Below are 18,016 nucleotides of genomic sequence, written 5' to 3'. Positions count from 1 at the left end.
CTCAAAAATCACGACACATGGACCTTTAATGAATTATAGTAATACTTTTAATATACTAGGCATCATGCATCAACATGACCAAAATGTTATCCTTCTGTAGAGGAAGAATTCTTACTCCCAATCCAGTGTATCCATTTTTACAAGAACAGACTTTGGTAGAGCGGGCGCTTTATCAACCGCGGCCTAGGCTTGTTTCCCTGTTTGCCGGCCCAGTCACATTCTGTTCCCTATGCGGGGATGCTCTGTTTTCCTTCTCCCAGCACTGAAAGAGCTTTTTCATTTGGGCCAACACCAGCCCGTTCACCCTTTTTTTGGAGAGGCAGTTGCTTCTCCAAACCCAGAAGACCGAAATAGACGTAGACTGTGTTTGTTCAAAGCAGAGTTGGGACAAGAACCTCATCCCCAAAAGTGACTTTTCCCTTCCATTTAAAACGGGTTTGAGATTCTGAGTCATGAGCGCCCATTTGGCAGGGAGATGGTGGCAGGTCCCTGCCAAACACAGCCTTTGAGGACAGCTGACTGCTCTAGACAGGCTGAGTCATGGTGAGCTGAGCTTGCAGGATGGGCTTTCCTGTCAAGCCACCTGCTCAGGAGGGTCCTGGAGATCATTTAAAGGGTCCACGGACATGTCCCCGCTCTCACTGGCAGCACTTGAAATTGGAGCTGCGACCGTGAGCTGGAGCTCCCATGATGTAGCTTTCAATTCCAGCTGAAATTAAAGCTGCTTTTGGGTCACGCCTAGGAATTTGCTGTTTTGTCTTGTAAATACTTGCTTTTGACAGTTATCCAGGCCAAGCATTGCCCAGATCTATTTTCTGAGATGATTTTCAACCCAAGCTTTGCTTTAAATGCTCTATTGTCTTCCAGTGGCCAGGATTACTTCTCTTTCTCCTAACATTGGTTCTACAAACACACACACATCTTTTATACAATGACAGCATTCTATATAGTGTCTTTCATAGAACAACTATGATAACAAAATACTTCGTATGCCAAGTAAGTAGCCAAGGTAAGAAAGATTACAAACACCAGCACTGGGTCCCTTTGTTTGGGGCTGTCTATAGCCTGAAAGCTTGGTGGAAAGCTTCAAACTAACACAGTGAGTCTGATTCTTAAAAATTAAAGCAAATGTTCTGGCAGGGATATTTCCAATTCACAGAAAATAGCACAGTGGGGAATCGGGGTGGGAAAGAAGTAACTAAAACTTGGAATTTGGTGTCTAGTGCCCTCAATTTAGGAATGAAAGCACCCACACAATGGTACAACACCCGTTTGGTACTTCCTTTCTAATGAAAGGGTCATTTGTGTCTTGAGCTGGTGGTGATGACCAACTTTTGGAAGCTTAACCTCAACTAGGAGAAAGAGCAAAGGAAACGGAAAGACTTATTCTGTCGTTTCCTGCATGTGGAGTTTTCAGTGCTTTCAGATACCTTAAAGGTGACCTAATTGATAACAATGCTTTATTTAGATAGCATTCGGGAGGGGAAATGCAGAGCAGGAAAGAGTGCTAGCCTAGCATTTACTGGGGCCTACTAGGATTTCATATGCTTTACTCCATTTCATTTGCCTACCCCATTTCACAGGCAAAGAAAATGAGGTCAAGAGGGCTCACATGACTTGTCCACAATCAGTTAGGTACAGAGATGGGGCCTGAAATTAGGCCCGCTCTTCCCACAGCACCCCTTAACAAGATCCTTCGAGTTCCCCTCCTGTGACTGGCTCTGGGTGGAGCTGGTAAGGTCAGGCCAAGGGGTTAGCAAGCGAGTGGCCAGCACAGGTGAACTCCAGGAAGACGTCCACAGGAGGCTCAGCTTTTCCCAGTTTTTCTCCCTTCCCCGAACTCCCTACAGCTGTTCCTGTCTTTCCTCTTTTCACACCCATATCACTGTATGGGTTCTCAGTGTGAAAACATTGGTTTTGTAATGTAACTGTAAGGTCTTACCTTTTACCATATCAAAATGTGCAAAGGGCTTGGCACGTAGTAAATGCTCCAAAATGTAATTTTTGCTATTCCCAGTGTATCGCTGCATACTTCGTCACCGTGCAAACTCATTTCATGGCCTGCAGTATTGGGTTCAGTCGGCGTCGTAATACGGGAAAGTGCACTGCTTGTGACTTGTTATACCCCAGAGACGACAAGCTATTTTCCTCCTTCCACATCTGATGAAGATAGCATGTGTTTGGGTTCAGGCTTTAAAGGCTGAAGCAAAATCTCTGTTGTGGAATGTCAGCGCTCACATGCCTAAGTTTAGGTCTGAGGGGTGTGTGTGATGTTCAGAATAAGGAAGCAGAGGGTCCGGTGAACTGCTGGAGACAACAGCAAGTGTGGGCGCCCACTATTTTTAATTCAATTGCTTCCTAATAAATGTTTACCCCCTTTAAGAAAGTATGTAGATAACTAGCCATGAGTTGTTACTTAAATATTTGTCATACTTGCTTGTTTTGCTCTTAAAAATACCTCATCAGCTTACTTTTTAATAGTCTCCCTATTTTGCCAGACTGAATTTGGGTATCCCTATTTTTGATTAAAGCGGGTCGTTTGCCCACTCATTCACCCATGCTCTCTCTTTCCCTGCTCTTTACAATGACTGTCACCTCTGCTATGACACAGGGGCTGGGTGCGGGAGGCACTGTGGACTGAGGCATTCAGCTTTTGATTAATGAGTCCAGGGCCTTCTCACCCTTGAGACTTTAATTAGCCAAGCTGCAGAGCTGAAATCTTTTCATTATGAAAGCTAAGGCTGGATTTAGCAAAAGGAATGGGGACCAGAATAGGGGAGAAAGGGGTTTTTTGAGTGGATAAATCAACAAACCATTGCTACACTCATTCAGACCTGTTTTGGGATGGTTTTGGCCTAAATACACTTAATAGTTTTGTAGGCAGGCCTTGTCATGTTATTTTTTTCCCTCTTGTGATTTCCAGATCGTACTGAAGCTGGTGAACCACATTATTCTAGACAACAAGGGCATTCCTTGTGGATCATGTGGGACCAGAAACCCTTTTAATGTCAGTGTCCCTGGGGAGAGGACAGGGGGACAGGAAACCAAAGCAGCATTATTCTCTGCCCCAAAAGCAGGACAGCAGATGCAATGCAGTGAGTGCAGTCTCGATTCTTCCAAATGAGGATAAATGCTCTTTGCTTCTCAGCAGGAACCAGGCAAAGAGAAGACATCAGTCTACTGCTGTCAGGGAAGCACCATGTGGGCAGTAAATTTGTTTACAGTAAGGGGGTCGGGTGGGTTGATGAAACAGAAATGGGACAGAATTTCTTAAGAGAAGCAAGATGACCAGGCCCAGGTACCCTAAGGCCACGCAGAATGGGCAGCTGTGCCCAAGAGGCAGGTGGGGCAGCAGTTATGACTGTACCATTGTGGTCCCTGAGGCTTAGGCAGTCCTAGTGGGAGACAGAAGGCCTGCATTAAATGCCTTTGAGTAGGAAAGGCTGCCTGCATCCTCATAGCCAATCAAGTCAGTGTAGCTCCCTTTCCTCTACTTAGGCTGTGAGACAAAGGAGGAGAAAAGCTACCTTAAGGCTTGCTGGCACCTCCTTTCCAAGCTCATCCCGATGGAAGGCAGATGTCACTGAAATAGCGTTTACTCACCCATCACCAGGATAGGGGCCCCACAGTGACCGCAGCCTTCTCTGGGCGCCTCAGTGACCCATCTCCCGGGGCTGAGTTCTGCCATTGGTTCTTGATCCCGTCTTGCTGACTCACCTTGATCTCAGGGTCTAGGGTCTGTCTCATTCAGTGATGGAGCTCTGTTTCTCTGGATGCAGTTGTCTCCTGGGGGACTCCTGGGCTTGCCTGACTCGAGGTAGCACTCACCTGGGATTCCCCAAGGCTGTGCTCTGCACCTCTGATGAGAATCTCACTGTAACTGTTCAGAAGCCCAGGGGGTCATCTGGTATCAAAAGTCCCCGGGAACCTCGTCTCCCAGCCCCTGCCTGTAACGACTGCGTGGATCTTGTCCCTTGCTCCTCGTTGTCCCCGCTCTCCTTGCTCAGGAGGGATCCCGGTCCTCAGATATGACCACCCAAGGGCCGAGGACAGCAATGGGCATACAAAATGATATGACAGTTCCTGCCCTCCAGTTTTAATCTAGTTGAGAAGACAGAACCTATATAGGTACAGTGTAAAGTATATTTTAAAGTGAGAAAAAAAATAGGTGTACATTTTAAAAAGCAACAGAAAGATCATACTAAAGTGCACGATTAGTTGCCAAATGCATTTTGCATACAGTTGCTGTAGGAACTTAGGGTGGTTAGGAAGTGCTGAACTTGAACTTCTGATCTGGGAAAAGAACTATAAATCAATTTTTATGGGCTAAAAAGAGAGAGTGGGAAGGAAAGTGTTATAGGCTGAATTGTGTCCCTCTAAATTTCATATTTTGAAATCCTAACCCCGAGGACTTCAGAATGTGGCTGTGTTTGGAGATCCGGTCTCTGCAGAGGTGACTGAAGTTAAATGAGGTCATTAGATGGGCCTTCATCCAATCTGACTGGTGTCCTCACAAGAAGAAGAGATTACGACACAGACATATGGGAGGGAAGCTGATATGAAAACACAGGGAGAAGGCAGCCATCTGCAAGCCAAAGAGAGAGGCCTCAGAGGAAATAGCCCCGACAACACCTTGATTTCAGACTTCCAGACTCCAGCATTGTGAGAGAATAAGTGTCTGTCGTTTAAGCCACCCAACCTGTGGTACTTTGCTATGACAGCCTGAGCACAGGGAGATTGCAGATGCATTGAGCTATGCCAGCAGAAGCAGGGGCACATTTGGGAGGGAGGACCCTTCGCTTGGAGTAGAAAGGCTCCTGGTGCAAGGGTTTGATAAGAGGATAGAGCGAGCCTGTGAACAAGTTCCAGGAGCAGATGGGCTGGCGAGACAGAGACAGGGAGCCCTGAGCACCAGGAAAGAAGGAACGCCTTTCACCCAGCTGAGTTCAGCTTAGGCTCCACCTTCTGGCTGATTAATCATTGCTTCATGCTAACATGAGACCAAGTTTACTTTACGAGATTAATCAGGGCTTTGAAGGACTTAAGGGAAAGTGAAACGGAAAAAAACACAAACCCCACAAAGTCAAGAGACAAAGGATGAGTAAGAAGAGAAAGAGAAGGTGACTTTGTGAGGCTTTAAAAACTGTCAGAGGGTTTTAAATTGTCAGTGGGTGAGGGGTGGCAGCTGTAAGAAGACGGACACGTCTGGGGGAGGGGACAGACACCACTTCACTCCTGACTACCAGCTCTTTCTCAAACGTGACTTACACATACGTGTGTGCCCTTCATTCGGCATTAATAGTATAAGAATAGAAAGACAGCAATGTGGATAGAGGTTAAAAGTCCTTGGGGAGGGCCTTGAGGGTGCCCGTACCCTGCGGGCCTGTCTCCTGCTCTGGGCTCCCTGGAGACTGCGAGGGCCAAGCTCTCAGTGCCCCGCTGCCCGGCCTGATGCCTGATGTGGGCAGGGGACGGAGGTGCCGAGGGAAGCCCCACCTTGTCACCCACGGCTATGCGTGGAACACTGTATCTCACGGGACCTGGCACCCACTGGAGTAAGGACACTCACCCCACCGTTGGTCATTGCCTGTAAATTTGGCAAGACGTGGAGGGTGGAATGATGTACAGAGAGGAAGGGAAAAGGACAGGAGCTGGAGAGAAGAAAGGAAAAGGATCAAGCCAGACAGGGGACAGGAGCAGGGAAGGGAAGCTGCCACACAGTGGTGGCCCAAGCCTTCCTTTCTCTGCCCAGTGGAGGCCATGGTGCCATAACTGGCCTCGATCCTTCCAGGTCTTTCCATATCAGTTCTGCATCCGTCACCATTTCAGACCCCAGCCCGAGCTGGTCGGAAAGTCTAATTCCTCAACGCTGCAGACACCCTATCCTGCCCCAGGCCACGGGAACTGCACACCTAGCTCCCCACCGAGAACGCCTCGCTCTCCCTCATTGCCTGTCAGCACCGGGGAGAGGAGGTACCCCCACACACACCCCGACAAAGTGTTAGCTCAGAGAAATAAGGCTTTGTCATCCCAGGGGAGGTTAACTACGTTTTTCCCATAGTAATTCCATTTCGAGTCTACTTAGGCAATTTCAGACTTAAACAAAAAGGAAAAGAAGAAGAAAAAGGTGGAGGAGAAGAAACCTGTTAGAAACCAGTATTTGTCTTTGGGACAACGCCCTGACGTCCCTCCCAGATGTCTGCAGCCTGCTGATCCCCACAGGCTTTCAGGCCACACTTGGCCCCTCGGGAAGGCCTGACCACAGTGCCCTGCACTTGGGCCTTGGAGGGTCTCCCCTGGAGCTCACCACAAAACAGGGCATCAAAAGAGGCGCTGGAGAGAAGGGACACTGTGGTCAGGAGGCCTTCCCGAGGGGTTGAGTGTGGCTGGAAAGCCTGTGGGGATCAGCAGGGGCCTGGGAGGGACTTCACATGGACTCTGGTCAAATGGTACCTGTCAGCTGTGTTTGCTCTCAGAGCCAGCCAGGCAGTGCTGGGGGGGATATTGCCAATGAGGTAAAGAGCCGAGAGACTCCGTGGACTCCCCTGGGCTCTGCTGACCTGCCTGTTCTACAGAATCCAACAGTGGGAGGGGGTGGTGCTGGCTTCCCTCTTATCCTGATGCCTCTAGAAAATCACAGTGATATCCTAAAGTGTTCCTTTTGGGTGGACAGGTCGCACCCTTGAATATTGTCGCTTTATCTAACAATTCATGCAGGTTGGGAACACTAATGTAGTCAAGTGGGGATGTGTCGATGGCATATTTAAAAACAGATGCTTGCGTGTTGAACACCAAAACCCACTGCTTAGCATTATTCGCACTAGACTGTAAGCTAGTGATACGTAGATCAGGGATGGCAAATTATGGCTCATGGCGAAATCTGGCCCATGCCTGTGAGCTAAGGATGGTGTCTCCAGTTTTAGAGGGTTGTCAAAAAAAAAAAATTAAACAAAGAAGAATTTGTGACAGAAAGCACGTGGCTCACAATGCCTAAAATATTTACTATCTTGCCATTTACAGGAAAAGTTTGTCACCCGCTGGTATACATTAAATAGATCTTTATTCTTTGGTTCATCTGGAAACACCCTTCGTCTCCTCCATTTATAACAAAGTCTCTTGGAAGAATGCATTTTTGACTTGCAACAAATGAGCTTGGAACACGCCCAGCTCATAAGCTGGGGACTGTCTGTGCTTCTCGGTCTTTTTCATGCCAAGTGCATTCTGGTGCAGGAGAGGAAGTGAGAGGCTTGCTGATTGGCGGTCGCGATCAGGGTGTATACAGGGACCCTCAGGCTCCTTGGGAAAGGAGTGTCTTGAAACAACCTTTGGGACCTTTGCATTCCTGAGGTCCTTAAGGTGTCAGTCACTGCTGGCTTTGCTTTGTGTGTCACCCTTCGTGCAAGCCAAGAGCCCCCTGCCCTGCTGTTTCCTTAGCTCGCCTGCTGCCTATCTAGGGAGTGAGCAGAATGGCATCATCTTGTCTTTTAACCAATGAGAGAAGCATAGACAAACAAGCGCTGGGCTCCTAGAACAAACTTGTACTGCCCAGTGTCTGGCTGAGCTGGAGCAGGAGAGAAGGTGCAAATCAAGCTGAAAATATGGATCAGCAAGGAAGGAATAAAATATGCAAGTCAGGGTCTCAAGAAACACAGTGGACCTTGGGGATATTGAAGGCTCATGGAAAAAGGAGTCAGAGGCTGGCTTTGGGGCTATTCAAAGAAATCCTTAAACCTCTCCCCATCCACCTTGTTTCTTCATATGCTAAGCGCAGAGAATCTGTATTATGGAATAATAATCAGGAATGACTTGAGACGAGCAGAAGTACTTTGACAAGCATGAAGTATTGGATAAACAGAAGGGTGTATTAAACTAACGTTGGGATTCTCTGTGTTCACGTCTTTAATATTGCATCTAAATGCACCTACTATATTCAGGCTTTTTAATAGTGCCTTTATTATTATTTTTTTCTCCAAATACAGTACAAATTTGCTCTTAGATTTTTTTTTTACCTAATTAAGTTTGAATTCCTCATAATTTAGCAATAATCGCCTCCAGCGTATGCCGTGGCGGTGTCGTCTATGATAGGGACAGAAAGTAATGTAATAACTCCTGAGCCACACGAAAAGGAAAGACAACTACTTTGTCTTTGGAAACCACTAAGCATCAGCTTTAGGGCAGTTCCTTGCTCATCAGTTGCAGCAACATATTACTGAACCATCCTTCCTGCCTTTGAGCAGTGTCCGTGGTTAAGTCTTCCTTCTCTTTCTCAACAGCCCCCACAGAGCAGATAAGGTCCATCCTCAGGCCCCCTGACATTTGGGTCTGGGGGAGCGTGAATGAGGTAACGCTGATGGGAGCACTGGCCAGGGGCCGGGGATCCTCTGCTGAAATCCTGACTTGTTTTTGCCAGCCCCGTCCCCCAGTGGTCATCTCCACTCACTCATCTTGCAGGGACTTTGGAGGCCTGGAGGCCACTGCTGCCATTGCTTTTTGAAGATGGTGGACCCCGCAGCAGCCTGGGCTCAGCCCTGCTCCACAGCACAGTTTGTAGATAAGGAGCAGATGCAAACCGTTCCAACCGGGCTCCACTGGAGCTGTGTGCAGGTGGTTTCATGCTTAAAAGTCCTAGTAGTGTAAAAAGAAACCAGAGTAACAAGTGAGCATACTTCTGATGTTGTCTCCATAGTTACCACCTCTGCCTTCTTTTTCGTCCCCCTGTTCTTGCTTGCAGAGTTTACCTTCCATGCACTTGGGCTCCCTTCTCCCTTTGCTGATGAGCAGGGCTGTTTCCTTAATTAACTCAACAAGTACTCCCTTATGCAGAGGCAGCATCTCTTTTGGCAAGAGGACCTGAGCAGAACCAGCCCCAGAAACAAGTGAGAATGTGTGCCAAGCTGTGAGGAAGTAGCTGTAATTAAAGACTGAATAATTACCTTTCTAAGCAAATAGTTCCTAAAATGTTGTCACACCCAGGCCATAACCGTAAAACCTACTCAGTCAGGTCTACGGGATGATTCACTGTGTAGAGGCAGGGGAGCCAAGATGCTCAGGACGTAGAACTTTCATTTGTGAAAGGAAATCCAGGAGCATGGGGATGCCATCTACTAAGTTACCTAGGTCTGGGGCTACCTGGAAGTCAGCATTCTGAACCATGACCCCACCGCGACAGACATGACCCTCATGCGCTTAACACATACTCTCTGAGCGCTGTGTAATCCTGGTGAAATACCTATCATTCCTTCTTTCTTTCTCCAACTCAAAAAAAAAAATGTTGGAACACAGCTGAGAAGAGTGGTGTCGTATATGTTTTTATTTACTTTAAAAAGGGATCTACTTCCCGAAAGTGTGCTGATTAACTGTGCTTGGTAATCAACAACGTCAGCACACTACACAGTGTGTGTCGCATCCGCAGCTGTGCTGTGCTGTTGTAGGCCAATGTGGCCTCCTCTGCATTCTTGTATATGCCCATCTTCTCTCAATTTGATATAATTTGTCCTTCTTGCAAGTCCTGAATAACATTCCAGGCCATGATCACTAAGAAAGTGACGCAGTCTAATGGAATTGTGGGCACCAAACCCTTTCATTTATGACCTGCTCTTGGGTTTGGCTGGAATGAAGATTGGCAGCATATTAACTGAAGTTAATTAGAAGGCGAATCCCAAAGAAACAAAACATTAAAAAGTTTGGGTATGGTTAAGTATCCTCAGCATACCCGGTCCCAAGCGGGTGGGGGTGGGGGGTGGCTTTTACCCCCACTGTTTATGAGGCAGGGGTGATGTGAAAGAAAAAAAACAACAAAGACCTTTAGTGTTAGGGAGACCCAGGATTGAATCCCGGTTCCTTCTTGGCCTTGGGCCAGTCCTTAATCACTCTTCACTATCAGTTTTTATCTCTAAAAGATGCCTGGCACACAGCAGCACCTAACAAAAAAGCCTTAAGAAAATACTTATTTACCCAAATATCGCTGTCTACCATGGATGGATCAATTCAAGTAAGTGGTGAGAGAGCTGGAAGCTTTAGTATTTTGGAGAGTGTTAGCATACACTGATTGAGTGTTACAGGCAGAAGCCGTCTTGGATGAGCTACGACAGAGGCAAAATGAAAACTGTGACAAGTAAAATGCTTATATGAAATCCTTGCAAAAGCTTGGAAACATTTGTGGATAAAGAGATTCAAGGTCTCTCTTAATGCATGCAATTTGAATTGCAGAAGAAACTCAGATTTCGCCTGTCCCATAATGTCAAGTTGACTTTTTGTGATGTTGAGGCAATGCCAAAGCAACTGCTTTTTAGATGCATTAGCGAAGACATTTTGAGGACTGTTGCTCTGGGTAAATTCTTCAAACTCTAAATAGAAGCAGTAAACTTGTGAGTATAAATATGACAATCATTTGTTTAACTGTGACAATTTTAGATAGTTTTTGGCATGCTCAAAGGTACAGAGATTTTTGTGGATGAGTAAAAAATAACTTGTATATTGTTTATCCCACTTTGATGAAATCTTGGGTGACATTATTAATTTCTTGTAAAATTGGCATGTGTATACATAATATCGTGCTATGGGAAAGGAAAATAATGTTAAAGTTTGCCTCCCTGGAGGGAGTGGGGTTAGAGAAGAGTGTAGCGGACAATTATTTATGGATAGTTTTACATGAATACAATTGTCATGGCTTTTACTCTGATGGCGGAAAGATTCTTTAGTAGTTTATTTTGATTAGCAGTGGCATTCATGCTAGCATTCTGGGGATCTTAAGCTTTCTAATGTCTAACATTTAAATTTGTCCATAAAGGTGTTTAAAGATCATCTCAAACATGGAACCAGATTTTGGTGAAGAAAAACTAGTAGCATTCTTTCATGGGGGTGCTCTTCCTCTAAGGTGGGAGCCTGGCAAAAGAGATTTTTTTGTTTTTTAAATTCAGATACTGAAAGAACTTCTTTTCAGCAATGAAACGTATTGTTCCTATTAAGGCAGAAGAGAAGCGAGGTTTGCATATTCAAGTCCTTCCCTGGTACCTACATCCATAATAGGACACCCACATCTGGTAGAGGTTATCGGACAGGCAGACAGACAAAAAGAGACTAAAAATCCAGCCTACATCAAATGCCAGAATTCAAATGATGAGCACAAGGCAGAGTCTACCTGGTCAACAAGAAGACACCCTCCAGGAAGCAGTAATATTCTGTGTCCAAACACAGCAACAACCAAACTCAAATCCACATGCAAACTTACACTCCATGGCACTAGGCAAAGATATTAGGCTTTCAGAAGGATTTAAGGAAATTCTCATTTTGTTGCAAGGGAAGAAGGAAAAGATGATGGGGCCACTATCTTTGTCATCAAGGTTAAATAATGGCTCTATAACCTGCTTCAAAATTCTTAGAGAAAATTACCCAAATATGGGGAAAGAGGCTACCAAATTGGTCAGTCGTTTTAGACCAGTGATTCTAGTCAAGCATTATTCCAAAAACACAAATCTTATTTTAAATTCTTATTGTGGAATGTGAAAAATATTTTAATTTTTACATATAGTTACCACCTTCGTCTTTAGTATTATACTGAGTTATTAAGGTTTACCAAATATGTATTTGGCATACATAAAGTGAAAAATAGCATGTTTCTGTAGAAAGAGGAAATAGATGGATATAATGGGCTACTGGATCTTTTGCCAGAATAAATGGTTGTCTGTCAAAAACTCTTTGCAAACTCCTAATTTTGATGGGCTTTTGGTGATTAGTCAGTCAGTATCTTCCTAAGCTAAGCATGTGTAGCTCTCAAATTTCATGAAGGATGCACCTGGATCATAAGGCTCATCCCAACATGCTACAGGTGCACTGGGGACCTTGAACCTTGCTCATTATGTAATAGTGAAGCAGCTGAGGAAAAATGGAAGTCAAGGTGTGCCTTTCAAAACACTATACACTGTGAATGTTCACAATGGAGTTCTAGAAAAGTGTAAGTGATTTGCCAAGAAAGGCCTTACGAGGCCATGTCAAAAAAGTGTGGGGTAATTTTAAAGCTTCTACTTGAGCATGAAATTAACACCCACTCGCATCCTACCCCAACCACTTGATCTTTCAATATGCTCCACAGAAAGACTTCTCCCATCTGATCTTGGAACTGCTTGATGGAATTGTGTCCATAGTAGTTAAGTTGAAAAAAATGACCCTCATCTCTCCTGTCTTCTATTAGGAAAAGCCATCTTTCCACTGACTGATTCTTTCAACGCTCTCTAAAACCCAAGCATAGAGGATGTGTCTCCATAAGTTCAGAAACAGAATGAATGCCCCTCACCCTCATCCTTAGAAGGCATCAGGTACAGTATCCAGTCAGATTGCAGCAAAAGGTAAATCTCTGTCAAGGTTCCCCCAAGCTGATACAGTGGATGTATCAGAAGTGGTGGAGTTTAGAACTTGCTCTAAAAAAAAATGTGCGTGGATATCAGCCACCATCTTAAGACTCTTCCTCTCCCGGCCCTCTCCCCATAAATATCCAACGTGGCTGTCAGTAAGTGTAGCCTGAAAATAAATCCCCTCACTCCACCAAGAAATAGATCCAAACTTAGAGTGTGTGCTGAAAATATTCATGATGAAATCATAATCCTATATTTATAGTCTTTTGGATTGTGTATGAAATTCTGTTTCCCATGGTGGTTTTCGTTGAAAGGGCCAGTCATGGAGAAGGATGCCCGAGAGAACTTTGGCCTCAAGGAAGTGCTGTTTATCCTCATTTGGAACTGGGTGGTTGTGATGTCCTCCCTCCTCCCTGAGCTCTACCCATTGCCCAAGAGTTAGGCCTCCTCCCCCACCCCATTCCCAGATGGTCCCTGGTTTCAGGGTCCTGTCTCATCATCCAGGAAGAGTGAACTGGCCTTTCGAGTAGGAAGCAGAGTGGGTGCCTAAGAGTATCCCCCATTCCTTCTGACCTTTCCTGTCCTCTAGACTTCCTCCCCGTTTTCACTGAGGGAGATGGTGTGGATCTTAATTGTTGGAACTTGATGGATCTCTCCATGGCTGGGTGTCGAGGGCCCCATGCAGCAGCAGACCTGCAAAAAGCTTTTACTTCTCACCCGGGCTGTGGTGCAGGCTGATTGGTCTTTGGACACTGTAATGCTGGCCGATCCACGGGGCAGGGAAGAGAAAAACTTCCATTCACAGACCCCATCCGTCTTGGAGATCTTATAGAAGGTCTCTCCTGAGCCCACGGGGATGCGCACCAGGTCCTTGTGCGGCCCCTGCAGGGCGTGGCTGGGTGGGTGCAGGGTATAGCCCAGGGCACGTTTAGAAGACTGCTTCCTGTGGAGACACTGCATTCTCAGGACATTCTGAAAGGCCTTTTTAAACTCTTGACTGGAGCATGGGTATATAATGGGGTTGATGCAGCTGTTTAGGTATCCGAGCCAAAATGTTATTTTAAAAACTGTTTCTGAGGGCTTGAAATCAGGGAAGAAAGACCCTGGAAGAAAACACACAGATTCACACATGTTATTTGCAAGCCGACAGGCCAACTGGCTAGGAAAACAAGCAAACGACAAACATCCTTTTAAAAGTCTGTTTTAAAAGTTTCAAATGACTCCAAAAGGCATTTGAGTTTCTCCCATTTGACTGACTAGCCCCTGTGAATGTAACCCCTTTGTAATATCCTCAAAGACCATTCTCATTGGTCCCCATGTGCAGCGTTATTTATGGGTATGACCCAATGGGTAGGGTTGCAGTCGTTGTCAGTGGTAAAACATCCTTGAGGTTTGCTATGAATCTTTAAATAATGAAAACATGAAATTTAGGCTGAGTCTTCATATGTAAATTATTTTGCCTGAATTTAAAAATAAGTTGGAATTTATTCAAATAATCCATACAAACATGGGGTTATCTGAATATTCCCTTGGTTCTTTAAAGCAATGTCATATTGAGAGCCTTAATAATTATGAATTCCTTCTTCTCTCCTGAATATTCGAATTGTATATTTTAATGAGAATCCCAAATTTATAAAATGTTGGCTTTGCTAACTTTTGGCCAGTGATTTTCAATTGCATTGTAAGAATCCCCTCCATATGACGTTTTGACTTAAATTTTTTGAATTTGCAATGGTGCGAAAGTGACACGCATTCAGTAGAAACCACACTTTGAATTTTGAATTTTGATCTTTCCCTGGGCCAGTGATATGTGGTGTGGTCCTCTCTTGTGATGCTGGGCAGTGGCAGTGAGTGATTTTGCCCACCTGTAGGCTAATGTGAGTGTCCTGAACACATTTAAGGTAAGCTAAGCTAAGCTATGATGTTCAGTGCATTAGGTGTCGTAATGAATTTTTGATTTATGATTTTTTTCAACTTATGATGGGTTTATCAGGACGTAACCCATCGTAAGTTGAGGAGCATCTGCATTTTCCTTTGATGATGCCTTTTGATGTTACAGTATACTCCTCTGCTCTACATACTCCAATGACTGCCAAGTGCTTATAAAAAGCTTGTCATTTGCTTGACAGTCAGTGTCCTCCACAGAACTCAGCCTCATCTAGATTTCTAATATTCATAGTTTTACTTTAACCAGGCTTGACAAACTTTTCTCCAAGTCATTGCTCATTTTTTTTTTTTCTGTCCTCTCGAGTTGGGTCCCAAAGTCTAAAATGCCTTTCCCCATTTTCTTTACCTCCTCAGGTCTTATCTATTAATTGGCACAACAGGAATAAAGTTTCAGGCCCATTTACAGCTTATACTGTAACTATTACCTAGCTCTTGGCGGCAGAATGACAAACCCAGGGAACCTTAAAGCGGGAACAATCTCAGGGATTACTATTCAATTACTCAATTTTCAGGTCCAAAAACTGATGATTAAAGAGGTCGTCACAAACTTGATAGCTATAGTACCAATACAGTGATGAATAAAGGGATCTAGTCTGGTGTGCCTTATTCCCTGCACAACTTTTTTCTTTTGCTTCAGCCTCAGGCTTTGGTTTCATGTCTTTCTTCTTCTCTTCGCTCTGTGGACCCATCAGAACCATGACAAACTAATGGGTGTCCTTAGAGTCCACTCTAGCAAACAATGCCCTAAAATTTAGTGGAAGATTTCATAAATATAAACAAAGATTAAACTCAAATATTGCAAAGAAGACAAAATGGTACGATGGTCAGTGAGAGCATTTATTATCTTTGAAGCACAGTCCCTGCTAAGTTCACTGTTTCTCAAAGAAACTAACACACACACACACACACACACACACACACACACACACACACACACAGAGAGATAATGGTTATTAAGTGAGAAAGTATTATTCTTTAGCTCTAAAGCTTTTAACATTTTCCTATAATAGAATTTACTCATATTGAGTGCCTGGTTTGAGCCAGGCTCTGTGATAAGTACTTTACATACAATTTAATCATGATTAGCAACATTAAGAATTATGTGAATGTTATCAACATCCTTTTTCTACAAATGAGGAAATAGTGGTTTAATGAGGCTAAATAACTTCGCTAAGGTTACTCAGATAGATAGTTGCTGGTGGAGCTTGGATTTGAAATTAGACAGTCTGATTCCTGGGCCTATGTTCCTTTATGGAATCTCAAAATACATTAATAGGTTGCAACAATACATCTCTTGGGAAGGGAGATGGTGTATGGAGAGTGAAGCTGAGGGAAGCTAAATTGGAAAGACGCTTTTCAAATTTCATCTGAGAGGTGGAGAAAGTGGCCAAGGCCAAAAGGACTGGTGGTTTTGTGTGAATATAGTCAGTTCCAGAAAAAAATTCATCTTACGTTATGATGCCAACATGCTGACCCTTATTTCTTCCTAATACAATCCGAACATGATTAAAGGAACCCTCTTCACAAAGGCACACCTTGGCCTGGGCTTAATAAGAATATACGTGCAGGGCGTACCCAAAACTACCTTGTCTGAGAAGTTCACGCTTCTGTAAATCACCTAGAGAAGGGATTGCATTTCCCTTTTTTGAAGAATTTCAATTTAAAGAAAGGAGTATATGAATTATGAATGTGAATGCTAACAAAGTGATTTGGGATCCTTGGACTTTCCCCCAATTCCTTCAATGACACTCTTTCTGCTTCTAGAGCCCAGGTCTGCATTCATAAATCTCAACATTTCCTGTTAGTTTCTTCCCTCGCATCCCTCTTCCTGCCCTTGAGCTGCCCTTAATTCCAGGTCTGGCCGACCCAGAGCCAATCTCCCGGCCTCTTTCTACTCTGATCTTCCTGCTGTGTGTCTACAACTTCAGAAGTAGATACTGGTCTTTCCCTTCTATGTGCTCTGCTCAAAACACCTATTTCTTCACTGCAGAGTGAGAAAGGGAGGCGGTGAAAATGAATATACACTCAGGTTTGAATTTCAGACTGTCTCCGGCTTTAACCCTCTGGGAATATTGCCTTGGTAATCTAAGCAAATCTCTAGACGTTGGCTTTTCAGGCAGCAAGTGGGAGATTCTTCTGAACCACAGGCCTCCCCATAAATGTCATCATTTGGTTTATCCCATTAAGTGGCACCTGGCTATGTCCGAACCTAGCACGATACAGCCACTCTCAATCTGACAATTCCACAGGGACAGGTTACGGGATCCCTTTCTCCTGCTTGCAGTGTTTGTCCTCCCTTGGCGGTGATTCTGTTTCAGAGAGTGTTGGCTGGGGTTAGGAGAGGGACTCATAACTGTACTTCCCTCAGGAACTTTCCAAAAGGTGAGAAAAGACAGCAGTTTCTCTGAGGGGGCAGTTTCTCTCCATTTTTGTATTCTTCACGTCCTGAGATCTCTTTCTTCCCTTTATTTTTCCTCTCCTAGGAAGGGGAGATTGAACTGGGACCAGGCTTGGAAAAAGTCTGTTGCTGCCTGGTCTTAATCCAGGTCCCCTTATCCCACTCTCTCCTTTTCTGTCCAAACCTTCCAGCTCTGGCCCTTCTCTGAACTCTCCACTACTTCTATCCCCAGCCTCACTTTCTTCTAACATCACTTGCTTCTTGATGACGATGATGCTTTTTAGAATGGGAAGGCAACTGGATCATGCTTCTTGCTGTCCTCCACCTGTCAATGCCCCCACCCCAGTCACTAGGTTGTAAACACCGTCTGAGCAGGTACTGTGTCACTATGGCTTGCTCATGGAGATCCAGAACCCAGCACAATGCTGGCACCTCGAAGGCATCCTCCCAGTTTTTGCTGAGCGAATGGCCGGCTCCCTGACTGACTGACTGAATGAATGAATGAATGGCTCTCCTTGTCCTCTTCACGACTCTGCTGCACAGTGTGGCCTGGCTTCTCTGCCTGACAGCTGTAGTCCCGTACAGTAAAACCTTGGATTGCGAGTAACGTGGTTTGCGAGTATTCTGCAAAATGCACAAACATTTCTAATACATTTTAACATGGTAAACGAGGGATGTCTTGCAGTATGAGTAGTTTGTATCCAGAACGAATTATGCTTGCAAACCAAGGTATTACTGTATTTCTCTTCCTGCCGACATCTTCCTTCTGTTGTCTCTTTCCCCTTTTCTGCCCAGTTTTTGTTTAATGTTCTTGGTTCTCTCTATGATGGCATTTCACTTTTATTCCTCGCTGCATTATCTGGTATCCAATGCTCTCATTTCCCTCACCATGCTTCATAGAAAGAGCCAGACTTTTGAATTGTCCACAGGAGCATAGGCACTCCTACGTCTCTTGTCACTGAGGGTATGTCGTGCTCCTCTACAACCTCAGCCTAGACTCTGCTTCAAGGGTAGCAAATAGCTCCCGGCTTTTTCTGAAATGGCTTTTTCAGGCATTCCTGAACCCTTCGCGCTGCAGGTCAGGTCATCCTTTACATGTGAATCTGTGTAGTTTAATTCACGGGCTTTGGAAAACCCCCAAGCCCCCAAGGACTCTTCCCTTCATGGAGTTTCCTTCCACTATTTGATCTGCTGCAGAATCTCTGACTCTTTCCTTTCCAGGACCCTCCAAACATCCTCGTCAATGAAAACTTGGCCAGACTGAGATGGGCAGAGCATGAGTTTATCCCTGAACATCATCAACATCTTCACCATTGTCGAT

General features: G+C 44.8%; 1 protein-coding gene across 5 annotated transcripts in view; it reads right to left on the bottom strand.

Moving 5' to 3' along the window:
- Nucleotides 1-8: 8 nt before the first annotated feature.
- ADRA1A (adrenoceptor alpha 1A) overlaps nt 9-18,016 on the bottom strand; it is a 115,441-nt gene continuing 97,433 nt past the window's right edge. Inside the window, exons 2-3 of one of the 5 annotated variants that reach the window (XR_002125909.1) lie at nt 12,293-13,453; nt 9-8,625 (exon numbers count right to left, since the gene is read on the bottom strand). Coding sequence is in view for 4 of the 5 variants with exons in the window: in XM_019659562.1 (XP_019515107.1) it covers nt 12,936-13,453 (518 nt within the window). In the remaining variant the exon portion in view is untranslated. Of the gene's footprint in view, nt 13,454-18,016 lie in introns of all 5 variants that reach the window. The other 4 variants (XM_019659562.1, XM_019659563.1, XM_019659564.1 and 1 more) reach the window with 4 other exon arrangements.

Source organism: Hipposideros armiger, unplaced genomic scaffold (assembly GCF_001890085.2).
Source record: "Hipposideros armiger isolate ML-2016 unplaced genomic scaffold, ASM189008v1 scaffold_301, whole genome shotgun sequence".
Lineage (NCBI taxonomy): Eukaryota > Metazoa > Chordata > Mammalia > Chiroptera > Hipposideridae > Hipposideros > Hipposideros armiger.
This window is presented reverse-complemented; position numbering and strand designations above follow the sequence as displayed.